Here is a 27,988-nt window from a genome sequence, read left to right on the forward strand (position 1 = left end):
GCATCGTTGTAGGCTGTAGTAGGTGATGTGTCACACCATCTGCATACCATCTGCATTAACATATGAACTGAACGAGTATGCAAGTTGTCAATGATTTAACTCTATGACCATGATATGGGCTTTGGTGTGAAGTCATGAAAATATCGTACCCTACACAATTTACAAAAGCAACACAAAGTACATTCATTGATGAGCTGCTTCTTCCTGTCATCTGATCAGTGTCCACACAGTAGATTAATTCGAGTTGCATTTTAATATCAAATGAAACAGAGCAAAAACGATGTGCTGAATGAACCAATGCGAGTCTTTGAGAATTACAGTTAGTATCTTCACCAATAATGAGCACATTTCTAGAGACACGGTAACACATTCATTGTACTAAATGACAAGAAAGCATATATTTAGAACGATATGTAGCAGTGAAATACCACAAGATTTTGGAAAATGCCTACAATCAATACACTTATTTGAACACCTTGGTTACATTAAGTTCTGCATAATGCGTACTTTCTGCTTTTGGTACATTTTAATACAAATACTTTTTATACTTGTACTCAAGTATCCTACATTTTGAATACAAGACTTCCACTGACATTGCAGTATTGCATGATACTTAACTCATTAAAAGCCTCAGACATTAACGGATTATAATATCCAGAGTGCCTCCCACCCCCCCCCCATTCACGGCCGTTCTCTTATTTTGTCTTATTTTGAAGGCCACCGGAAGTACTTCCGGTCTGACGTCATCGGATCCTTCGACTGAACCGATCATTGTTTATGTGGAGCCATGCTGGATCGGCTCGTAGCGTTTATACATGTGTTTTATAAGCGAGCATCTGCCTCCATCTTCGCTTCTAAAGTGTAGTTTTGAGATAATGGACATTAAAGATGAGGCGGCCCGTCCACCTCAATGTTATGGGATGACTATTGTGTGCTCGTGGAGCCGTGATGATGACAAATCAGCGCGGATTTCGTCTCCGGAGCGTCGGCCATTGTACTAGGTATTTTTACTCGCCGTTACAGTAATATATTACTTTTCCCGCGACATCGCGTGGATGGCACTATAGATACTCTATTACTTTTCCCGCGACATCGCGGGGTTGGCTTTTAATGAGTTAAGTAAAGAATGCGAGTACTTTTCCCACTACTGCCTAATAAGCATGCTAGTTTTAGTACAATCAGACATCACAGATAGATTTATAGAGTAATAGGCTCTAAGGCAACTGCAAACTTAGCAGGAGTCCTCCAGGCTATGGGGGAAAGTAGCTGTTGGAAAAAGTACTCAAATGTTTTACACTTGTTTTTTTAAAAGTATCTTAAAAGTATCAATACTGCACTGTAGATGTACTCAGTTATAAGTAAAAGTCACACACACACACACACACACACACACACACACACACACACACACACACACACACACACACACACACATACACGGGGGGGGGGGGAGTGACAAAATTCATAGATCTAGAACACAGACTTCATAGATATAGAACACAGAATATGTACAGTACAGTACAGTGAGGTACAGTATACAGTACAGTAAAGTACAGTAAGGTAATACGCAGTTATTACTGTTGTTTGAGCACGCCCGAGTTTTTTCAAAACTTTTTTTTTCCAAAAAACTTTTTTTTCCAAAACTTTTTTTTTCTTCAAAAAACATTTTTTTTTTTTTTTTCAAAAAACTTTTTTTTTTCCATCTGACCAGCTTATATATTGACTGTGTCAATTCTTGTTTGGTAACATGTGATACAGAATCATTGTGCATAATGAGTACTTTTACGTTTAGTCCTAAGTGTAGCCTATACTTTTACTCAAGTACATTTTGAATTCCGGACTTTTACTTGCAGTATAGATACTTTTACTTAAGTAAAACATTTGAGTATACTTTTCTCACGGATCTCACCACTGTGTATGGAGAGACCACTCGTATGGGAGAGACGTAATACTATGAGAACGTGGAGCGCTCGGGCTGTTGTAAATCACAGATAATTAGTTTCTCCGCTTTGAAAATCAGACGTCTTTTTATGACTTAATGAGTTTATGACCCTCTGCCAGCCTCACTCTGCCTCAGAACAGCAGCCAGAAACGGCAGTAGCTTTAGCATGTAGCTAAACGTAGCATCACAGTGACAGAGCCATAGGACAGAGCACCTTCATGTACGGGGGAGCGAAGTTCAGTGGAGCCTCTGCTGCTGCAGAGCGCGGTGGCTCCGCTGCATGCAGAAAGAGACAGACAGACGGCAGGCAGTTTCTGGCGAGGATATTAATGAAACGAAATGCTGTTTGCGACACATTCATTCCGCGGGGACCCTGACCGCGACGCTCTAAATTATTTTAACATGGACTCCAATGAGGATGCGTCCGTGGGACCCCTGGAACATGACGTGAATGCGTCTCTGGGCGACGTGAACGCGTTTCTGACGCGGGACGCGCACGTAATGACATCTCTGGACTGGTTAGGATTGGAATGACCAGAGTGTGGGGGGGGGGGGGGGCGGTCACACATATAGACTGGTTAGGATTGGAATGACCAGAGTGTGTGTGGGGGGGGGGGGGGGGGGGGTTGGCGGTCACACATATAGACTGGTTAGGATTGGAATGACCAGAGTGTGGGGGGGCGGTCACACATATAGACTGGTTAGGAACAGAATGACCAGAGTGTTGGGGGGGGGGGGCGGTCACACATATAGACTGGTTAGGAACAGAATGACCAGAGTTGGGGGGGGGCGGTCACACATATAGACTGGTTAGGATTGGAATGACCAGAGTGTGGGGGGGCGGTCACACATATAGACTGGTTAGGATTGGAATGACCAGAGTGTGGGGGGGCGGTCACACATATAGACTGGTTAGGATTGGAATGACCAGAGTGTGGGGGGGCGGTCACACATATAGACTGGTTAGGAACAGAATGACCAGAGTGTGGGGGGACGGTCACACATATAGACTGGTTAGGAAAAGAATGACCAGAGTGTGGGGGGGCGGTCACACATATAGACTGGTTAGGAACAGAATGACTAGAGTGTGGGGGGACGGTCACACATATAGACTGGTTAGGAACAGAATGACCAGAGTGTTGGGGGGACGGTCACACATTAGACTGGTTAGGATTGGAATGACCAGAGTGTGGGGGGGCGGTCACACATATAGACTGGTTAGGATTGGAATGACCAGAGTGTGTGGGGGCGGTCACACATATAGACTGGTTAGGATTGGAATGACCAGAGTGTGGGGGGACGGTCACACATTAGACTGGTTAGGATTGGAATGACCAGAGTGTGGGGGGACGGTCACACATATAGACTGGTTAGGAACAGAATGACCAGAGTGTGGGGGGGCGGTCACACATATAGACTGGTTAGGATTGGAATGACCAGAGTGTGGGGGGGCGGTCACACATATAGACTGGTTAGGAACAGAATGACCAGAGTGTGGGGGGGCGGTCACACATATAGACTGGGGGGGCGGTCACACATATAGACTGGTTAGGAACAGAATGACCAGAGTGTGGGGGGACGGTCACACATATAGACTGGTTAGGATTGGAATGACCAGAGTGTGGGGGGACGGTCACACATATAGACTGGGGGGGCGGTCACACATATAGACTGGGGGGGCGGTCACACATATAGACTGGGGGGGCGGTCACACATATAGACTGGGGGGGCGGTCACACATTAGACTGGTTAGGAACAGAATGACCAGAGTGTGGGGGGGACGGTCACACATATAGACTGGTTAGGAACAGAATGACCAGAGTGTGGGGGGACGGTCACACATATAGACTGGTTAGGATTGGAATGACCAGAGTGTGGGGGGACGGTCACACATATAGACTGGTTAGGATTGGAATGACCAGAGTGTGGGGGGACGGTCACACATATAGACTGGTTAGGAACAGAATGACCAGAGTGTGGGGGGGCGGTCACACATATAGACTGGTTAGGAACAGAATGACCAGAGTGTGGGGGGACAGTCACACATATAGACTGGTTAGGAACAGAATGACCAGAGTGTGGGGGGACGGTCACACATATAGACTGGTTAGGAACAGAATGACCAGAGTGTGGGGGGGACGGTCACACATATAGACTGGTTAGGAACAGAATGACCAGAGAGTGGGGGGACGGTCACACATATAGACTGGTTAGGAACAGAATGACCAGAGTGTGGGGGGCGGTCACACATATAGACTGGTTAGGAACAGAATGACCAGAGTGTGGGGGGACGGTCACACATATAGACTGGTTAGGAACAGAATGACCAGAGTGTGGGGGGACGGTCACACATAGACTGGTTAGGAACAGAATGACCAGAGTGTGGGGGGGACGGTCACACATATAGACTGGTTAGGAACAGAATGACCAGAGTGTGGGGGGGGCGGTCACACATATAGACTGGTTAGGAACAGAATGACCAGAGTGTGGGGGGGCGGTCACACATATAGACTGGTTAGGAACAGAATGACCAGAGTGTGGGGGGGACGGTCACACATATAGACTGGTTAGGAACAGAATGACCAGAGTGTGGGGGGGGCGGTCACACATATAGACTGGTTAGGAACAGAATGACCAGAGTGTCATTCCTGACGTTCCTTTGAACTTTGGCACTTGAGCAGCTGATGGGCGTGGTAAATGGTAAATGGTGCATTTATATAGCGCTTTTATCCAAAGCGCTTTACATAGATTGTGCATTACATTCACCCATTCACGCACACATTCATACACCGGTGGCGGAGGAAACCATGCAAGGCACCAACCTGCTCACCGGGAGCAATGTGGGGTTCAGAGTCTTGCCCAAGGACTCCTCGACATTAACTCAGGGGGAGCCCGGATTCGAACTGGGAACCCTTCGTGCTCTAATAACGGTTTCTCTACCCCTGAGCTATGCCGCCCCCGGCGTGTCAACGAAGTGCTGTTCTTCTGGCGTTAAGGTCTGTCCCATTGGTTGTTAGTGCCTGTCACTATGTTTAGGTCTGTCCCATTGGTTAGTGCTTATCACTGTTTTTTGTTTTGTTTTAATTTATATTTTTTGTCCTGCGATTTTGTAGAGCAGCCTCCACCAGTCAGTATGGTGTGGTGACTGTTAAGCCTCTATCAGAGTCGGCACCACGGTGGAAGGCTATCCACCGCGGTGTAGTCTTTTTGAGTCATAAAACTACAACGTTACGTCATTCCTCGCGGTGAAGAGCTTTCCCCCGCGAGTCCCGACACATCTCTCTGTTTTTACTTTCAGACAGATAGGCTCTTCACCCCGTTCACTGATTGGTCGACCTGAGTTTGCGTCTGAACCAGAGGGAGGCGGGGTAAAGGACTTCACCGTGGGCCGTGACGGACTATGATGACCTCCACTTATTTTCTGACTTGAGGTGGAAAGCTTTTCCACCTCAAATTTGCGGTGGATAGCTCTTCACCGCAGACTCTGATCGAGGCTTAAAGGACAACTTTAGTTTTTTACAACAAGGGTTTATATTTTAGATTGTAATTAAAGAATATAAAAGATGAGTGTTAAAATTATTTCATTTACTTCTTTCTATTGTTTTAGATATTCTTATTTCAGTGGTTGGGGGCATGCGTACAAGTGGCTAAATAGGTCATTTTACACAGAATAAGCCCATTCCCAAGATACAACACAACCTTTCATGGTTGGATGTGACTTATGGGGGCTAGAAGTGTTACTGTAAATAGCAATAAAGAAATTGCAGGCTTATTGTGTCTAAAAAGACATATTTAGCCACTTGTACGCATGCCCCCATGCGTACGCATGCCCCACATTTTAGCACGGTAAACGCACTAAAACAATAGAATGAAGCAAATGAAAACATTTTAACACTCACTTTTTCTTTTCTCGAATTACAATCTAAAATATGAACCCTTGTTGTAAAAAAACGAAGTTGTCCTTTAAGTGTAGTCACTAGTGTAGTTCAGTGTTATCATCAGCAGCTTCACTCTTATCAGGAACTAACTGTTGTCCCATGAGCTGGGGGAGGAGCTACCCTTCACCAGCCCCCCCCCCCCCCCCCCCCCCCTCCTCATATCAGTTCATAGAGTTCACATGGCATGAGGAACATGTTGATGATGAAGCAAACAGAATGTAATCATCTCCATGTTATAATGGTGGTGTATGTATACTGGTCTTATTGTTGTTGTACACATTGTAAGGATAGTTGTATCACCATTCTTTACAGTCTGCAGATGAAATCTATCTAATAGCATTAATAACTCTGTCCCCTTTACACTGCTGTGGAAACTGACCTGTTGATTAATGTGCATTTATTGTCGCAGGCAGGCAGGCAGGCAGGCAGGCAGGCAGGCAGGCACTGTAGGTACAAAATCTAGTTTTTGCATTTACATTATCAATCAATCAATCAAACTTTATTTATATAGCACATTTACAAACAGTCAAGCTGAACCAAAGTGCTGTACAAGTTAAAAACAAAAACATTTCAAACAATTCATGGAACAAACAAAAGCAACGAAATAGGGAACAATAGACAATAATGCAAAGGAATAATAATAATAACAATAATAATAATAAAAAAGGACTAATTAAAACGTTTAAATGCGATTAAAAGCCTGTGAGAAAAGATGCGTTTTTAATAGAATTTTGAAAGTCCCAATTGACTGTGCAGATCTAATTGGGAGGGGTAGGCTATTCCAGAGCCGAGGGGCTGTGGCTGTGAAGGAGTGGTAGCCCCTGTTCTTTTTAAAGATAGTGGTGGGAACATTCAACAATAACTTGTCTGCGGATCTTAACGCCCTAGCTGGGGTGTAAGGTGCAACAAGCACAGATAAATATGCTGGAGCCAGCCCATTTAGTGATTTATAAATAAATAAAATCACTTTAAAATCAATTCTAAAATTTACAGGAAGCCAATGGAGAGAGGCGAGGATTGGGGTGATGTGCTCACGCCTTTTTGTGCCTGTTAGGAGGCGGGCCGCTGCATTTTGCACGAGTTGCAGACGTCTAATTGACGCCTGCTCTATGCCAGTATATAGAGAGTTGCAATAATCCAGTCTGGACGTGATGAAAGCATGAATAGCCATCTCCAGTTGATGGCGGGGGAGATATGGTTTTATCTTTGCTAAAAGTCGTAACTGAAAAAAGCTTGTTTTTATGACAGAACTAATGTGTTGGTTGAATTTGAACGCACTATCGAAGGTAACACCAAGGTTTTTGGCAGAGGAGCGGATATATGGGGTGAGAGTGTCCGGGATAGTGCAGGGTGGGATCGTCTCGTGGCCAAATAATATAATTTCCATTTTATTTTCATTTAAGGTCAGAAAGTTAGTATGTAAACAATACATTATATTTTATATAATATGTAGTATAGTGTGTATATATATATATATATATATATATATATATATATATATGTTACAGTATGTTCAAGAAACCAGTAAAAGTTGTCAAGGAGCACTCGTTTTGACGTTCACCACACACTAATCACCACCAGATGGCGACGTCAGCCACTGGATAAGAGAGTTACGTCACGCTTTGAACTCGCCGCAGACCGGAAGTGTTTACTCTTTATTTACTAGCCTAGCCTAGCCTAGCCTAGCCTAGCCTAGCCTAGCCTAGCCTAGCCTAGCCTAGCCTAGCCATTAGCTCCATTGTAGTCACTTGGACAGGGCGTTTAACGTGCGCTTGCCCAGGCCTTACGGCCTGGGCATAAATATAACGATTGCATTCACCACGGCTTCGTAACTCGCGCGGCGCTCCGCCGGCCGCGCGGCCCTGGCCCGCTCTTCGCGGCCACTCGCGCCTGCGGCGCTCGGGGGCGAAGAGCAGGACCAAGGTCCGCTGGCCTTCGCGCCGCTTGGGGCTTCGTGGACCCAGGGGGGCCTCGTAACTCGTTTGGGCTTCGTGGATACAGGGGGGCTTCGGTAGCCGCTCGCAGTGTCGTGGACAATAGAGCGGCGCACCGCCTGGAGTACGTTGGTGTGGCGACCGCTTGCTCCGCCCCGTGCCGCACCACGAGTGCTCCGCGTCTCGAATGTGCTGTTTCTCTAATATACTATGACATATATATATATATATATATATACTACATTATACATGTTTATACATGTATAATTGTATACTATAGTATATATCCTTATAATTTGTATATATCTTTTTTGTTATATTACAGACATTTCTGACATACCGTAAATCACCAATTAGTAGCCCGGGCGTTTATTTCGCAAAATGGGGTCGGACCCCGGGCGCTTAAAAGGGACCAGGCGGCTATTGGTAACAGGCTTTTATTTATTTTGGCACTGGCCAGCCCTGGGCCATTATTTGGTAAATTTTTCTTTCCCAAACTATATAATAGTATTAATAATCAAAATGTTATAATAAATGTTATAATTATGATTATTATTATTATTATTTTAATTGTTACCAACACCCAGAAAATAGCACATTTCGATTTATTAGACCAAACCTCATTTAAAAAATATCAAGAGTGTATGAAAGCCTTTTTAAAAAATATATATAGGTCTACTATACTATGGTAAACTTTCTCCAAAAGAATCAATTACCGCATGCCAGCAAAGACGCATCTAGAAGTCGTCAACGACCCAATTAGCGCAGAAGTCCTGCAGCTGTGCTCTGACTGGACTCGCTGACATGACCACTGAATAGCTCCACTATCCTGACATTAAACCATTTTGGTATTGCATTAATTTATGATTAAGCCTTCTGCATTCCCCTTGAACCTCAAAATAATGGATTACTTCTTCAAAATGTGGACTGGATAACAAGAGGCAGCAACAGTAGGTAATGACTTATTCTGATCCAGCTGTTCTTTTCTTTATTGGCCAGTCTTTCTCCATCACAATGTTTTGCCATTAAAGTAGGCCTACACTCACGCAAACTTTGCATTGTAGCAACGTTTTAGACAGTAATGAATGATGGTCAGTGCGCAGATAGCAGCAGACTCCTTTTTTCCTCTCTCTTTTTTTGGTGTCCTTTGGCAATCTGTTCCCCGACGCGCGTTATGGCGCAGCACTGGGCTGAGCACCATATACATTTGGCTTAGAAGTGTCTGTCCACAGGGCTGTGAGCTTGTAGATTTGCTGTTTTCAGCGCACTACCGTCATGCAACATATGACCCGTAGCGACGCGGTGCGTTGCAACGTGCTGTCACAGCACTGCTGTGAGCTTGTAGATTTGCTGTTTTCAGCGCACCACTGCCATGCAACATAAATGACCAGTTAAGTTCAATAAATAGCAAATAATACCAAACAACCAAACAAATAATAGCCCGGGCTCTTACATAAAACATAATAAGGATAATATTAATTGCAAATAACGGCCCAGGCGCTTAAACAAACCTTGCGCTTATTTGAATCAGGCGTTTATTGCGCAAAATGGGGTCAGACCCCGGGCGGATATATGGGACCCGGCGGCAGTTTGCCACCGGGCGATTAATTGGTGATTTACGGTAAATGCATTTATCTCAAATAATCTCAACTTCATGAGCAAGTTGTGTTCTGATCTGAACTGACCAATGCTTCATGAGTTCTTGGTTAAAACAAGCCTCTTCATGGACCTGCTGACTGGAGTCATTTAAAACTACTTCTACTGCCACTGATTCATCAATCAATGTTTCTGGCTAAAAGGAAATCTGGACCCATTTAACCCATAGGCCTGACTCCCTGTTTCCTGTATATTTATAGACAAAAAAAAAACCTTTTTATTTTTAAACAAATAGCAAAGATTGATAATCTGAGATGTGAGCTTGGATATTTTCTCTATTGGTCTTGGGGAGGAAAGCATATGGAGCTCATAGCTTAAGGGCCAGTACCATAGTCATTTTCATTAATGTAGTTTAGTGTATTTGATGTCCATTAGATGCAGGAGCAGAAACTTAAATCTTAGTTTATGTGTGGATTAGGGATGGAAATCGGAATCGGCCAATATAAAAAATCGGCAGGTATGATATCAAACTGGCCGAATCGGTGACCGGCAGGTCACTGACATAAACACCGGTTTTATGCCGATTGTGTCTATGGCACTGCACAGCATGATGCTATGGTCCTGTGACTAAAGTAAACATTAGCAAGTAGCAGCCAGTCTACTTAGTGGCAGCCTACAGAATACAGATGGTGCTGATTACCTTTGCAATGTAAGGATATATTCCATAATCCTGTGTCAATGTCGTCTCCAAAAGGAAGGGGGAAAAAAAGCATGCGTCACCTGCTTTCCTCCTGCCTAGTCCAGACGGTCATATTAGACTGGATATTGTCTGTGATTTTGGATATTGTACTATTGTGATTGATTTGGCATTAGTGTTCTTCTAGCTTATTGGTACTCAAATTGAAGTATGTCTTGTAGGCCTACTTGGCCTGAAAGAAAAGGCTATTGGAGCAACCCTATTTTCTAGTTCTTAGCTAAATAAATCGGTATCGGAAAAATCGGTTTTGGCAGGTCAGACCTTCATAAAACCGGTGGATCGGTACCGGCCAAGAATTTTGCAATCGGTCCATCTCTACCTAGCATACTGTATATCCACTGGTAGGTGTTTATAATAAAAGCTCTACTGGTAGGCCCTTAACAATCTGGTCTCAGTTTCAGGTCAAGTTGTGCAGCTGATTATAATTTTCTTCAGCTCAGGTCTATTTTCTCCACGACCCACTTCCATTTTAACAGAACAGCCCAGTTAGAACTGCACTGTAGTCTACTCTATATCTGACATCATAAACCTTAAACACTGCACAATTCATGAGTTAATTTCATTTAGCGTCCAGTGAAGCTTGGTCAATGTGACCCTGGGTGTTCTGGCTGTATCCACAACTTTCCAACGCCCCATGGTGCATTGCGCAGAAGAGATTTTTGGAGATTTTAGGGCTGGAATCGATTCATTCGTTACTGATTATTCTATCCATTTAGGCCTATTGGATTAATCGAATAATCGAGAAGCACACTTCTTTAGTTTTTGATAAATTGCCTATCGTATCATCAAATCTAAATCACTTAAGACCTATTTTATAACACAATACTCAGTGAAAGTAGCTGATCTACAAGCTCACGTTGTGAGCACAGCTACAGTGATGTACACAGTAAATAAACAGTATGCATTTAGCTGATCTACAAGCTCATGTTGTGAGCACAGCTACAGTGATGTACACAGTAAACTAGAAGCAGTGCTCTTCCGAGCACAGGTCTCCACCAGGCCGTGTGTCCCGGTGGTGCTACTGTATAATATTAAACCCTTTCTGTCTACCCCTGATCTGACAAAGGTCATCCATGCATTTATTTATTCACGCCTAGACTACTGCAATTCCCTCTACTCCTGCCTTTCTAAAAAATCAATTCATCGCCTCCAACTCATTCAGAATCAGAACGCAGCTGCAAGACTTTTAACTGGCACCAGAAAATTTGACCACATCACACCTATTTTAGCCTCCCTGCACTGGTTACCTATCTCATTTAGAATAGACTTTAAAATCTCACTCATCACGTACAAGGCCCTGTCCGGCCTCGCACCCTCTTATATATCTGATCTACTCGTCCCCTATGAACCGTCTCGTGCTCTTAGATCCTCAGGCAAAGGACTGCTGATCATTCCTACCTGTAATTACATTACAAGAGGTGAACGGGCCTTTTCTTTCAGAGCCCCAACGCTTTGGAATGCCCTACCGGAACATATAAGACTTGCTGATTCTTTGCCCCGCTTTAAAACACTGCTAAAAACCCACCTCTATAGAGCTGCCTTCAACCCCTAGCACATGTGATTTCACCGTTGTTTTTATTGTTCCTTGTATGCTTTTTATATCTTCTTATTTTTGCTTTTCCTATTTCTGATATGATGTTACTGTAACGATATTGTTGATTTGTTTTGTTTTCTTTGCTGCACCTTCGTTTTTACTGTCAAGCACTTTGTGACTCTGTCTTAAAAAGCGCTATACAAATAAAGTTTATTATTATTATTATTATTATAATAGGCCAATGTAAAAAGGGTGGCATGTGTTCTTCACCATAGATCTTTCATGGAAATCGGACGCTGCATGCATGATTTGAAGCATTGTGTTCCAAAAATGTGTTTTGCTAAACTCTACCTGCTGGTGGCGCTATAACAGGCCAATGTGAAAAAAGGTAGCATTTGTTCCTTGACGTAGTGGGAATATGTGTGGCAAATTTCACGGTAATCGCAAGCTGCGTTGATGATTTGAAGCATTTTGTTCAAAAACGGAGCAATCCTGCAAACTTTGGAAGCTAATATTAGCCAATCAGGATGGAATATGAAATATCAGACGGATCGGACTTGATCACATGACTATAGAGATACTGTGTACCGATTTGCGTGATTTTTGGATAAAATCTCAAGGAGTAATATCCAAAAATGTGTTTTACATAAGTCTGCCCAAAGGTGGCGCTATAAAAGGCTGATGTGAAAAATGCAGGGCAAAGGTTTATCCTTAGCCTCTAGGGAGTGCGCTTACAAAGTTTGAAACTGATCGATGGAGTTATAGGTAAAACCACAAATCGGCCTGTTATAGCGCCACCATGAGGCTGATTTAAAAAAAATTAAGTGGCATTTCTTCCTCGGCCTAGTGGGAACGTGTGTGCGCGATTTCATGATAATTGCACTTTGCGTTTGGGATTTGAGGCATTTTGTTCAAAACAGCTCAATCCTACAAACTTTGGAAGCCAATTTTAGCCAATCAGGAAGGAATTTGCAAAATCGGACAGATCTGTGTCGATCACATGACTGTCGAGATACTGCCTACCGATTTGTAGGATTTTTGGACAAAATCTGTAAGAGTAGTGCACAGAAATGTGTTTTGCGAACATCGGCCACTAGGTGGCGCTAGAAAAGGCCCATTTGAAAAATTTAGGGCAGAGGTTCTAGATTGGCATCCAGGGAATGTGTGTGCTCACTTTGGCAGCGACCGGGCCAACGGCGACTGAGATTAGCTGCACACAAACTGCGAGGACACACGGACGGACGCACGGACGCACGCACGCACACACGGACGGACGAAGGGGAAAACATACTCTCCCCCAAGCCTTCGGCTGGTGGAGACAATAAACAGTATGCATTTAGCTGATCTACAAGCTCATGTTGTGAGCACAGCTACAGTGATGTACACAGTAAATAAACAGTATGCATTTAGCTGATCTACAAGCTCAGGTTGTGAGCACAGCTACAGTGATTTACACAGTAAATAAACTGTATGCATTTAGCTGATCTACAAGCTCATGTTGTGAGCACAGCTACAGTGATTTACACAGTAAATAAACAGTATGCATTTAGCTGATCTACAAGCTCAGGTTGTGAGCACAGCTACAGTGATTTACACAGTAAATAAACTGTATGCATTTAGCTGATCTACAAGCTCATGTTGTGAGCACAGCTACAGTGATTTACACAGTAAATAAACAGTATGCATTTAATCCACTAATCCTAGTCTTCCATTTCTCTTCCTGCCTGGAGCCAAACATTAAGCCTCTTTTATTTCCATTAAACGTTATATAACTTAAAGGAGCACTCCGCCCGTTTCCAACATCATGTGATTGCTCCTCACTAATTAATTAATCATTCATTAATAATATGCTACACTTCCTGTCTGTGTCTCAGAGCACAACCCCGCCTCCCAGTGACATCATCCAAGCCTTTAGAAACAGCAGGCTTTCTATTCCTGGAAGAGTTAGCATTGCTGTGGTGGAAGCTGTAGCTAAAGGCCTGACATGCCTCTGTGAGGCACTTGTCCTCTGGACAAGTACATTCGCCATTCGCTTGTCCAGGCACAAAAGTCACTTGTCCGGACATAAGTCTGCCGTTTGTCATTTATTTTTCTGTTTTTTTTATTTTTTTTAATTGACAAATAAATAAGACCTCCCTTGGCCCCCTCCACTCCATTCCACAGTCCATAGTCTACATACAACACAAAGCTGCTAGGAGCGTCACAGTAAACGTGAAACCAAGAGCCACTTGTCTAACGGCAAGTACATTTTTAATGAACTTGTCCATTAAGATGTATCGGTTGTCCCAGACAACAGGACAAGCCTTAATATCATGCCCTTGTATGGCGTTAAAATTGAAATAAAACATTTGAAATCCTGTTGACTTGACTCACTAGACATTCTGGTTTTAGTCTATAGTCACTACTAGACATTAGACATTCACTACTATAGTTAATGTCATGGTCTTAGTTTTCGATTGATTGATTGATTGATTGAAGAGTTTATTAGAGGGTTTCATAGGAAAAAGTACAGTTACACTACACAGGAACCACTTGTTATCAAATAACATTGAAAGACAGACGGATAGAACACAGTATACGTTGCATAGGATATCATCAATAACACAAATAAAAGGATAATAAAATATAAATAAATAGAATAGAAGATATTTACAGTGGAGTAGTCTAGTCTAGTTAGTAGTCGACTCGACAGTCACTCCTAGTCATTCTCTACTAGCTGGTGAATGTCATGGTTTTAGTCCAATGATCTTTTAACTGTGAAAAGTGTGCCATGTCAGAAACACTGGTGATTCTCTACTAGCTGGTGGATGTTTGAGGGGAGGTGGGGTTGATATCGGGGGGACAGGACAGGGAGGGGGGGGGGGGGGGGACAGGCAGGGGGGGGGAAGGGGGGACAGGCCGGGGGGAGGACACGGGGGGACAAACATGCTGACTGCAGCGTTCCTATTGATGAGTGAATCCCAGAGACTTGTTGAAATGCATGTGGAATGTCCGGCCCCGCCCCCATCTGGCCCGCTGGCCTGGTCAGCTGAGCAGGGGGGGGGGGGGGGGGGGGGCTGCTTTGTCCCCCTCCCTGTCTGTCCGGATGCAGAGGAATGGTCACCCCCCCCCCCCCCCCCCCCCCCCCAGTGCTTTAGAAATGAATGGTCTGACATGGAGTCTGGAGTGGTGGGACAAATACTCTGATATTTTACTTAAAAGACAACTTTGTTTTTTTTACAACAAGGGTTCATATTTTAGATTTTAATCAGAGAAAAGAAAAGATGAGTGTTAAAATGTTTTCATTTACTGCTTTCTATCGTTTTAGCCATTTTAACCATTTAGATTTCAGTGGGCGGGGGCATGCGTAGTTGCATACAAGTGGGACAATATGTCTTTTTAAACACAATAAGCCCTTTAACAAGATGCTCCGCAATCTTTCATGGGCAGATATGACTTATGGAGGCTATAAATAGTAATAATAATTCAATGAAAAGCCAAGGCCTTGTTAAACATGTTTACTGTAGTGAAAGTACAAACAACTTATTGTCATCGATGGCTTAAATTCATTTTGTCCAGTAAAGCTGGTTGCACACTGCTGCGTTTTTCGGGCCGAATATCAGAGTGAATTTCGGAGCACGCAAATAAAAAATCAACCTCAAGTTATGTCAGTCACGTTTGCACACTGCCGCCCGTTTCGCGCACCACTCAGTCCCTTGCTCTCTCTATCTCTCTCTCACTCCTTGTCCTGAAAAACGCATTTCGCAACGAAAAAACGCAGCAGTGTGCAACCACCTTTAGTGCTTTTTATTGGCCGCGGGCTGACCTCTGACCTCTTGAGAAGTTGTCATGAAATACACAATGTTTTCCAACGTGTTTTTAGTCTTGTGATTGAACAGTGTATTGAACATTGAACACAGACATATTGAACATTGAACACAGACATATTGAACACATTGAACACAGACATATTGGACACTGACATATCGAACACATTGAACACAGACATATTGAACACTGACATATTGAACACATTGAACACAGACATATTGAACACTGACATATTGAACACATTGAACACAGACATATTGAACACTGACATATTGAACACATTGAACACAGACATATTGAACACTGACATATTGAACACATTGAACACAGACATATTGAACACTGACATATTGAACACATTGAACACATACATATTGAACACTGACATATTGAACACATTGAACACAGACATATTGAACACTGACATATTGAACACATTGAACACAGACATATTGAACACTGACATATTGAACACATTGAACACAGACATATTGAACACATTGAACACTGACATATTGAACACATTGAACACATTGAACACAGACATATTCAACAGTTTATTGAACATTGAACACAGACATATTGAACACATTGAACACAGACATATTGAACAGTGTATTGAACATTGAACACTGACATATTGAACACATTGAACACAGACATATTGAACACATTGAACACAGACATATTGAACAGTGTATTGAACATTGAACACTGACATATTGAACACATTGAACACAGACATATTGAACACATTGAACACAGACATATTGAACACTGACATATTGAACACATTGAACACAGACATATTGAACACTGACATATTGAACACATTGAACACAGACATATTGAACACTGACATATTGAACACATTGAACACAGATATATTGAACACTGACATATTGAACACATTGAACACAGACATATTGAACACTGACATATTGAACACATTGAACACAGACATATTGAACACTGACATATTGAACACATTGAACACAGACATATTGAACACTGACATATTGAACACATTGAACACAGACATATTGAACACATTGAACACTGACATATTGAACACATTGAACACTGACATATTGAACACATTGAACACTGACATATTGAACACATTGAACACATGTGATGATCATTGATTTGATCAAGGCTTGTGTAATCTGAGACTCAGAGCTCCAACATGTCTGAGGAAGAATTAAATTATATCGTTATTATGGGTGTTTATATCTACCGGTAATAAACACTCACTTATAGAACTGTGTGTGTGTGTGTGTGTGTGTGTGTGTGTGTGTGTGTGTGTGTGTGTGTGTGTGTGTGTGTGTGTGTGTGCGCTCTAGACCATCATGGACCAGTGGAGTGAAGGTGTATTTACTGTGTGTGTGTGTGTGTGTGTGTGTGTGTGTGTGTGTGTGTGTGTGTGTGTGTGTGTGTGTGTGTGTGTGTGTGTGTGTGTGTGTGTTGTAGACCATCATGGACACCAGTGGAGTGAAGGTGCTGGAGACAGCAGATGACTTCCAGGAGGTTCTAGAGTAGACAGTGTATTTACAGTGTGTGTGTGTGTGTGTGTGTGTGTGTGTTCCAGACCATCATGGACACCAGTGGCGTGAAGGTGCTGGAGACAGCAGATGACATCCAGGAGGTTCTACAGTGTATTTACAGTGTGTGTGTGTGTGTGTTCCAGACCATCATGGACACCAGTGGTGTGAAGGTGCTGGAGACAGCAGATGACATCCAGGAACGCAGGCAGCAGGTCTTGGATCGCTACCGGCGTTTCAAGGACCTCAGCCTGGTGCGCCGGCAGAAGCTGGAGGATTCTTACCGCTTCCAGTTCTTCAGGAGAGACGCAGAGGAGCTGGAGAAATGGATCCAGGAGAAACTACAGATCGCCTCCGATGAGAACTACAAGGACCCTTCAAACCTGCAGGTAAGAACTACAAATACCTTTATTAGAACTACATTCACCTTTATTAGAGCTACAGTTACCTGTATTAGAACTACAAGGACCTTTATTAGAACTACAAGGACCTGTATTAGAACTACAAATAGCTTTATTAGAACTACAATCACCTTTATCAGAACTACAAATACCTTTATTAGAACTACAAGGACCTGTATTAGAACTACAAATGCCTTTATTAGAACTACAAATGCCTTTATTAGAACTACACATATATTCTATTAGAACTACAAATACCTGTATTAGAACTACAAGGACCTGTATTAGAACTACAAAGACCTTCATTAGAACTACACATGCCTTTATTAGAACTACAAATGCATTTATTAGAACTACACCTATATTCTATTAGAACTACAAATACCTTTATTAGAACTACAATGACCCTTCAAACCTCCAGGTACAGTCTAAAAGAACTACACGATACTTTAGTCATAAATGTAAACAATACTTTATTAGTCATAAATGTAAACAATACTTTATTAGTCATAAATGTAAACAGAGGTACAGTCAGACATTAAGACTAAAAGGATAACACAATACTTTATTAGTCATAAATGTAAACAGAGGTACAGTCAGACATTAAGACTAAAAGGATAACACAATACTTTATTAGTCATAAATGTAAACAGAGGTACAGTCAGACATTAAGGCTAAAAGGATAACACAATACTTTATTAGTCATAAATGTAAACAGAGGTACAGTCAGACATTAAGGCTAAAAGGTTAAAAGGGAGAATAGTCTGGGACGCGTGGATGTTTTAGGGAAGGGAGAATAGTCTGGGACGCGTGGAGCGTCGTCCAGGGTGTTTTAGGGAAGGGAGAAGAGTCTGGGACGCGTGGAGCGTCGTCCAGGGTGTTTAGGGAAGGGAGAAGAGTCTGGGACGCGTGGAGCGTCGTCCAGGGTGTTTTAGGGAAGGGAGAAGAGTCTGGGACGCGTGGAGCGTCGTCCAGGGTGTTTTAGGGAAGGGAGAAGAGTCTGGGATGCGTGGAGCGTTGTCCAGGGTGTTTTAGGGAAGGGAGAAGAGTCTGGGACACGTGGAGCGTCGTCCAGGGTGTTTTAGGGAAGGGAGAAGAGTCTGGGACGCGTGGAGCGTCGTCCAGGGTGTTTTAGGGAAGGGAGAAGAGTCTGTCTCAGATGTTTGACCTTAACCTTTGACCTCCCCAGGGTAAACTCCAGAAGCACGCAGCGTTTGAAGCGGAGGTTCAGGCCAACGCCGGAGCCATCGTCAAGCTGGACGAGACCGGCAGTCTGATGATCAGCGAGGGACACTTCGCCTCCGAGACCATCCGTGTAAGACACCACCCTCTGGTCAACACATGCACTGCAACATGCATCCACTCTGCACCATCGGTCTATCATAGCCTCACGTATGCCCTTTAGTCGACTAAAACCATGAGGAAAATGTTCGTAGACTATATACCTTCTTTCACTGATGAACTGAACAAAAACTAAATACAAACTGAGCTATGATAACTAAAACTAAGACTAAATATACTGTTTTTTTTTCTCCAAATGTATTTAGTCTTAGTTTTAGTCATCAGAGCTTAGTTTTGATCTAGTTTTCATTTAGTTTGGTGACTCAGTGACAGTTTGGTTGTCCTACTGTCTCCATAGTGTGTGCCAGCGGCTACGTCATTGTAGTCCTTAGCGGCCATTTCTTGGGTCAAAACACAGGTGTTTCAATTGTTTGATTGCATAGAACTAATGCTATAGTCTAATCAGAACACCTGTGTAAGGCTGTGTTTACCCAAGAAATGGCCGCTCTTAGAACTACATTTGGCACATCCTATAAGGCCCCTTTAAGGCTCATTCATACTACAGTTAGGTTGTCCTACTGTCCCCATAAGGCCCCTTTAAGGCTCATTCATACTACAGTTAGGTTGTCCTACTGTCCCCATAAGGCCCCTTTAAGGCTCATTCATACTACAGTTAGGTTGTCCTACTGTCCCCATAAGGCCCCTTTAAGGCTCATTCATACTCCACAGAAGGTGAAGAGCAGTTCATGGCGGGGTAGTTTTCTAAATAGTTTCCTAAAGTCATAAAACTACAACATAACGCCATTAACCGCGGTGAAGAGCGATTCACTGTAAACCTTCTTTTACTTTCCCACATCACCCCCTCACCCATCACCCCTTCAGCTTCAAAGTGAGGAGCCACTCACTTCACCCTATAGTTAGGGGAAGCTAGCCGAGTCTGATTGACCAATCTGGGAACTAAATGCTTACCAGGAAAATAATTTAAAGAAATCTGCTTTAAGTAGCATGTGAGGAGTCAAACTAGGGGTTTTTCATGATTCTGAATCCATTGCAAGCATTTGTTTTGCACGAAAAACATTCCTTGGGCTAGAAAACGGGTGAAAAGTGATGACTCATCGCTATTGGTAAGCATTTAGTTCCCAGGTTGGTCTACTAGTATGAATGAGTTCAGTCCTACATTAACCCTTCACTGTGTGCTTCAATAGTCCTACATGTCCTACATTAACCCTTCACTGTGTGGTTTAATAGTCCTACAAGTCCTACATTAACCCTTCACTGTGTGGTTCAGTCCTACACGCCCTACCGGACACAACAGAGACCCATAGTTAAAAGTGTCAATATGGCTGAGTATATCCAAGTAGGTTGTCCTGTGTGTGTGTGTGTGTGTGTGTGTGTGTGTGTGGGTGTGGACAGGGATGGGACCGCATGCTTATCGTGGTTAAAATATAACTGTGATTAACAATATTATCGTGATGATCAAATTATAGTTAAAATGTCACTTTTTGTGGAAACACTCCAACCTCCAGAATCCCTATTTCGGGACTGGGGGGAAGGGACGTTGGCTAAAAATAGCAGATCTACAAGCTCACAACTGTTAGCTTGCAGATCGTCTACTTTTGGTGAGTCCATTTGTTTAAAGTGAAATAAGAGTGTTACCAAAAGCTGTCTTTTCTGCTGTTTTATCATCTATAGAAGGTGTTGAATTATCAACTCGGCAAATTAAAAATCCCTGCGATACGATTATTGTGAGCGTTTCTTTTTTAATCGTGACAGAACGATAATAAGGATTGCGGTCCCGTCCTTAGACACACGTTTTGCTGTGACAATTGTTCTTTATTCCACTTCTGTCTCCTGTCTAGACATGACTCTCTGTTCTGTGTCCTTCTGTCTAGAGATGACTCAAGTTTCTAAGCTGATTTAAATATCCTGTGTGTAAATTACTGTCTAAACTACACACGAACGTGAACACATATTATTCATGCAAACTAAGGTCTTCAGTTCAAACCTTTGTTTGCTGCTCTTCTTTGGTGTTTGCATGTGAATAATAATAATAATATTTATTGGACTTGGGCTGTCAAAAATACTACTTTTGTAAAAGGTTGATGTATTCAAATGTGTCTTCTTATGCCAAACGATATCGTTGCTCTTTACTGCTAATAACATGCTTTGTTTCAATGCTGTGTTCCATGCCAGCCCACACTGTTTCATAAGAACAGTATTTCTAGTTATGATGTGGTCTCTGTAGACTGGTCTGAAGGAGCCCACACTGTTTCATAAGAACAGTATTTCTAGTTATGATGTGGTCTCTGTAGACTCGTCTGGAGGAGCCCACACTGTTTCATAAGAACAGTATTTCTAGTTATGATCTGGTCTCCTCAGACTCGTCTGGAGGAGCCCACACTGTTTCATAAGAACAGTATTTCTAGTTATGATGTGGTCTCTGTAGACTCGTCTGGAGGAGCCCACACTGTTTCATAAGAACAGTATTTCTAGTTATGATGTGGTCTCTGTAGACTCGTAGACCTTATGGAGGAGTCTCAGTGAGTCATTTAGTGTCTGGTCTCCTCAGACTCGTCTGGAGGAGCTGCACCGCCTGTGGGAGCTGCTGCTGCTGAAGACCAAGGAGAAAGGAACCCGCCTGCTGCAGGCCCAGAAGCTGCTGCAGTATCTGAGAGAATGTGAGGACGCCATGGACTGGATCACTGACAAGGTATTAACACTGTTACTGAACATACTGGATCACTGACAAGGTATTAAAATAATGTATTTACTAGCAATGATTACTGTCACAATATAGAGCTATTTAACACTGTTAAGATCTATTTTAACAAAGTTAAAGCAGATTAAAATGACTGATTTCTACAAGTTACACTCTGAACTCTAGTGAGACTCTCAGCATACCTTCATAGATAGTTGAATGACAGAACTCTAGTGAGACTCAGCATACCTTCATAGATAGTTGAATGATAGAACTTTAGTGAGACTCTCAGCATACCTTCATAGATAGTTGAATGATAGAACTCTAGTGAGACTCAGCATACCTTCATAGATAGTTGAATGACAGCACTCTAGTGAGACTCAGCATACCTTCATAGATAGTTGAATGATAGAACTCTAGTGAGACTCAGCATACCTTCATAGATAGTTGAATGACAGAACTCTAGTGAGACTCAGCATACCTTCATAGATAGTTGAATGATAGAACTCTAGTGAGACTCAGCATACCTTCATAGATAGTTGAATGATAGAACTCTAGTGAGACTCAGCATACCTTCATAGATAGTTGAATGATAGAACTCTAGTGAGACTCAGCATACCTTCATAGATAGTTGAATGACAGAACTCTAGTGAGACTCAGCATACCTTCATAGATAGTTGAATGACAGAACTCTAGTGAGACTCTCAGCATACCTTCATAGATAGTTGAATGATAGAACTCTAGTGAGACTCAGCATACCTTCATAGATAGTTGAATGATAGAACTCTAGTGAGACTCAGCATACCTTCATAGATAGTTGAATGACAGAACTCTAGTGAGACTCTCAGCATACCTTCATAGATAGTTGAATGACAGAACTCTAGTGAGACTCAGCATACCTTCATAGATAGTTGAATGATAGAACTCTAGTGAGACTCAGCATACCTTCATAGATAGTTGAATGATAGAACTCTAGTGAGACTCAGCATACCTTCATAGATAGTTGAATGACAGAACTCTAGTGAGACTCAGCATACCTTCATAGATAATTGAATGACAGAACTCTAGTGAGACTCAGCATACCTTCATAGATAGTTGAATGATAGAACTCTAGTGAGACTCAGCATACCTTCATAGATAGTTGAATGATAGAACTCTAGTGAGACTCAGCATACCTTCATAGATAGTTGAATGATAGAACTCTAGTGAGACTCAGCATACCTTCATAGATAGTTGAATGATAGAACTCTAGTGAGACTCAGCATACCTTCATAGATAGTTGAATGATAGAACTCTAGTGAGACTCAGCATACCTTCATAGATAGTTGAATGACAGAACTCTAGTGAGACTCAGCATACCTTCATAGATAGTTGAATGATAGAACTCTAGTGAGACTCTCAGCATACCTTCATAGATAGTTGAATGACAGAACTCTAGTGAGACTCAGCATACCTTCATAGATAGTTGAATGACAGAACTCTAGTGAGACTCAGCATACCTTCATAGATAGTTGAATGATAGAACTCTAGTGAGACTCAGCATACCTTCATAGATAGTTGAATGATAGAACTCTAGTGAGACTCAGCATACCTTCATAGATAGTTGAATGACAGAACTCTAGTGAGACTCTCAGCATACCTTCATAGATAGTTGAATGACAGAACTCTAGTGAGACTCAGCATACCTTCATAGATAGTTGAATGATAGAACTCTAGTGAGACTCAGCATACCTTCATAGATAGTTGAATGACAGAACTCTAGTGAGACTCTCAGCATACCTTCATAGATAGTTGAATGACAGAACTCTAGTGAGACTCTCAGCATACCTTCATAGATAGTTGAATGATAGAACTCTAGTGAGACTCTCAGCATACCTTCATAGATAGTTGAATGATAGAACTCTAGTCAGACTCTCTTCGTACCTTCATAGATAGTTGAATGATAGAACTCTAGTCAGACTCTCTTCGTACCTTCATAGATAGTTGAATGATAAAACTCTAGTCGGACTCTCTTCATACCTTCATAGATAGTTGAATGCCAGTACTCGCTCCCTGTCCCTCCAGGAGGCCATGGCCACCTCTGAGGAGCTGGGCCAGGACCTGTAGATAGATAGATAGATAGATAGATAGATAGATAGATAGATAGATAGATAGATAGATAGATACCTTCATAGATAGATTAATGACTACCTGTCCCTCCAGGAGGCCATGGCCACCTCTGAGGAGCTGGGCCAGGACCTGTAGATAGATAGATAGATAGATAGATAGATAGATAGATAGATACTCACCCTAACCCTAACCCTGTCCCTCCAGGAGGCCATGGCCACCTCTGAGGAGCTGGGCCAGGACCTGTAGATAGATTCATAGATAGATAGATAGATAGATAGATAGATAGATAGATAGATAGATAGATACCTTCATAGATAGATTAATGACTACCTGTCCCTCCAGGAGGCCATGGCCACCTCTGAGGAGCTGGGCCAGGACCTGTAGATAGATTCATAGATAGATAGATAGATAGATAGATAGATAGATTCATAGATAGATGAATGACTAACCCTAACCCTGTCCCTCCAGGAGGCCATGGCCACCTCGGAGGAGCTGGGCCAGGACCTGTAGATAGATAGATACTCACCCTAACCCTAACCCTAACCCTGTCCCTCCAGGAGGCCATGGCCACCTCAGAGGAGCTGGGCCAGGACCTGTAGATAGATAGATACTCACCCTAACCCTAACCCTGTCCCTCCAGGAGGCCATGGCCACCTCCGAGGAGCTGGGCCAGGACCTGTAGATAGATACTCACCCTAACCCTAACCCTGTCTCTCCAGGAGGCCATGGCCACCTCAGAGGAGCTGGGCCAGGACCTGGAGCATGTGGAGCTCCTCCAGAAGAAGTTCGAGGAGTTCCAGACGGACCTGGCGGCCCACGAGGAGCGCGTCAACGAGGTGAACCAGCTCGCTGCGCGGCTGAGCCAGGAGAGCCACCCCGAGGCCGAGCTCATCGTCCGCAAGCAGGAGGAGGTGAACGCCGCCTGGCAGCGCCTCAAAGGCCTAGCACAGCAGAGGCAGGGAAAGCTGTTTGGAGCCGCAGAGGTGCAGCGCTTCAACAGGTTAGTTATAGAACAGGTTAGTTACCCTGACCCTGACCCTAACCCTGACCCTGACCCTAACCCTAACCCTAACCCTGACACAGCAGAGGCAGGGAAGCTGTTTGGAGACGCCGAGGTGTAGTTATGAGACTATAGACCTTCAACTGGTTAGTTATGAGACTATAGGACCTTCACCTGGTTAGTTATGAGACTATAGACCCTCAACTGGTTAGTTATGAGACTATAGACCCTCAACTGGTTAGTTATGAGACTATAGGACCTTCACCTGGTTAGTTATGAGACTATAGACCTTCAACTGGTTAGTTATGAGACTATAGACCTTCACCTGGTTAGTTATGAGACTATAGACCTTCACCTGGTTAGTTATGAGACTATAGACCTTCACCTGGTTAGTTATGAGACTATAGACCTTCAACTGGTTAGTTATGAGACTATAGACCTTCAACTGGTTAGTTATGAGACTATAGACCTTCACCTGGTTAGTTATGAGACTATAGACCTTCACCTGGTTAGTTATGAGACTATAGACCTTCACCTGGTTAGTTATGAGACTATAGACCTTCACCTGGTTAGTTATGAGGTTTACAGAAACCACACTTATAATGACAACAGGGATGTGACAGTAATAAAGCTATCATTAACACTTGGGGAGCCAAACTCGTTCAGGGACGAGTTATGGCCACTAGGTGTCCCCCTGCCACAGGAAGTTATCTCGTTCACAGACGAGGCAACAAACAGTTAACCTTTTGAGCCTGCAGCTGCCCTTTGAATGACCTGAGTCCATTACGTCACCCAGTCAGTGCAGGCAGCCCCTCTGGGGAAGACATCACGGAAGGACTTAACATTGCTTTAGATTCTACTTTGAAACATAAGAACGGCTTTATCTAAGAATGAGATGAAAACAGCCCCATGGAAGCAGAGAGCTGATTGTTTTCACGGCGACACTTTACCGCGATTTTACCGCGATTTTTGGATTTTAGTTTCGCGAGCGTTTGTAAACAAATGGATTATCCTCCTCAATCTTCTCTGGACACGCACACGCACGAAGCTTGCGAGGCACGTCAAAACAAAGCGTAAGTCAATGGTGGCAGCAGCAACAGCTATAAATGTTATAAACCTTAGCAGCCCATGTGTTAACAACAGGATGTGACAGTAATAAAGCTATCATTAACAGGATGTGACAGTAATAAAGCTATCATTAACAACAGGATGTGACAGTAATTTATTCATATTAACAACAGGGATGTGGATGAGACCATCTCGTGGATCAAGGAGAAGGAGCAGCTCATGTATTTATAATAACTACAGTAATGTATTTATAATAACTACAGTAATGTATTTATAACAACAGGGATGTGACAGTAATGTATTTATAATAACTACAGTAATGTATTTATAATAACTACAGTAATGTATTTATAACAACAGGGATGTGGATGAGACCATCTCGTGGATCAAGGAGAAGGAGCAGCTCATGTATTTATAATAACTACAGTAATGTATTTATATTAACAACAGGGATGTGGATGAGACCATCTCCTGGATCAAAGAGAAGGAGCAGCTCATGTATTTATAATAACTACAGTAATGTATTTATAATAACAGGGATATGACAGTAATAAAGTTATTTATAATAATAACAGGGATGTGGATGAGACCATCTCGTGGATCAAGGAGAAGGAGCAGCTCATGTATTTATAATAACTACAGTAATGTATTTATAATAACAACAGGGATGTGGATGAGACCATCTCGTGGATCAAAGAGAAGGAGCAGCTCATGTATTTATAATAACTACAGTAATGTATTTATAATAATAACAGGGATGTGGATGAGACCATCTCGTGGATCAGAGAGAAGGAGCAGCTCATGGGTTCTGATGACTTTGGTCGAGACTTGGCGTCGGTCCAGGCTCTGCTGAGGAAACACGAGGGTCTGGAGAGAGATCTGGCTGCTCTGGAGGACAAGGTACACACATGAACTACACACACTCTACATACAGTACATACAGTACATACATACACACACACACACACACACACTCTACATACAGTACATACAGTACATACATACACACACACACACACACTCTACATACGGGGGGGCATAGCTCAGGGGTAGAGAAACCGTTATTAGAGCACGAAGGGTTCCCGAAGGGTTCCCAGTTCGAATCCGGGCTCCCCCTGAGTTAATGTCGAAGGGTCCTTGGGCAAGACTCTGAACCCCACATTGCACCCGGTGAGTAGGTTGGTGCCTTGCATGGTTTCCTCCGCCACCGGTGTATGAATGTGTGGGTGAATGTAATGCACAATCTCTGTAAAGCGCTTTGGATAAAAGCGCTATATAAATGCACCATTTACCATTTACCATTTATAATGTACATACAGTAAGTAACATACAGTACATACATACACACACACTGGAGAGAGACCTGGCTGCTCTGGAGGACAAGATACACACACACACACACACACACACACACACACACACACACACACACACACACACACACCAGGGAGGAGGGGCATACAGGCTGGGGGTGGAGCCTGTCAGCAGGGAGTGATGGGTGGGAGGAGTAACTCTACTAATAAACAACATATGATCTGGTAAAGTGAAAACAGGTGTTGCGGTGTGCATAATGCTAAGCAGCTTAGTACAGCCAATGTGTTAATAATGCTTTGTGGGAGGAGTTTAATATTTAATAGGATAATGATAATAATTGATTTATCTCCAGGTGAATGCTTTGTGGGAGGAGTTTAATATTTAACACATATGGTGCCAACCCCGAGTTTCCCGAGTTTGTATTGGTACTAGTGCTGTGCCAACCCCGAGTTTCCTGAGTTTGGGCCGTTTTTGAAAAAAAAAAGAAAAAATCGTTTAAAAAAAAAAAAATTTCAAAATTTTTTTTTGGACCTCCAGAAATGTGTTAGGCATGATCGCGATCGCGAAATTGCATGTTTAACCCCCATACCAACCCATTCTTTCAAACATGGCAGCTATGTTTGTTTACATCTGAAGAAAACATAATGGCTCATAAATCATGAATGCCTGAACGGATTTCCAAGCGGATTTTTTTGTTTGAAAGCTGTGAACAGCCTGCACACACGTGGTGCATCATCTAGGCATGGGCGTGCACTTTTTACACAATTGCGCAATTACATGGAAGTCTATGGTAACCATGGCAACGTGGCCCATTGAAGAGAAAAAATCATGGCTACATGAGTGTTAATAGGATAATGATAATAATTGATTTATCTCCAGGTGAATGCTTTGGGGGAGGAGTCAGAGCGGCTGCAGCAGACACACCCCCAGAACGCCTCCCAGATCCACCTGAAGAAAGACGAGCTCGTTAACAACTGGGACCAGATCCGCACGCTGGCCGCCGAGAGACACGCCCACCTTAACGACTCTTACAGGTAGACCACGCCCACTTAATGACTCTTA

General features: G+C 42.9%; 1 protein-coding gene across 2 annotated transcripts in view; it reads left to right on the top strand.

Annotated features, from left to right (window-relative positions):
- sptan1 (spectrin alpha, non-erythrocytic 1) overlaps window positions 1-27,988 on the top strand; it is a 155,515-nt gene that overhangs the window by 21,802 nt on the left and 105,725 nt on the right. For both annotated transcript variants that reach the window (XM_080743101.1, XM_080743102.1), the window contains exons 2-7: window positions 17,202-17,444; window positions 18,646-18,771; window positions 21,307-21,447; window positions 24,264-24,544; window positions 26,368-26,512; window positions 27,806-27,960. In XM_080743101.1, coding sequence (XP_080599227.1) covers window positions 17,208-17,444; window positions 18,646-18,771; window positions 21,307-21,447; window positions 24,264-24,544; window positions 26,368-26,512; window positions 27,806-27,960 — 1,085 coding nt within the window. In that variant the 5' untranslated portion in view covers window positions 17,202-17,207. The remainder of the gene's footprint in view (window positions 1-17,201; window positions 17,445-18,645; window positions 18,772-21,306; window positions 21,448-24,263; window positions 24,545-26,367; window positions 26,513-27,805; window positions 27,961-27,988) is intronic.

The sequence above is a fragment of the Nannobrachium achirus genome (assembly GCF_963921795.1).
Source record: "Nannobrachium achirus genome assembly, chromosome: 15".
In the NCBI taxonomy this organism is placed as follows: domain Eukaryota; kingdom Metazoa; phylum Chordata; class Actinopteri; order Myctophiformes; family Myctophidae; genus Nannobrachium; species Nannobrachium achirus.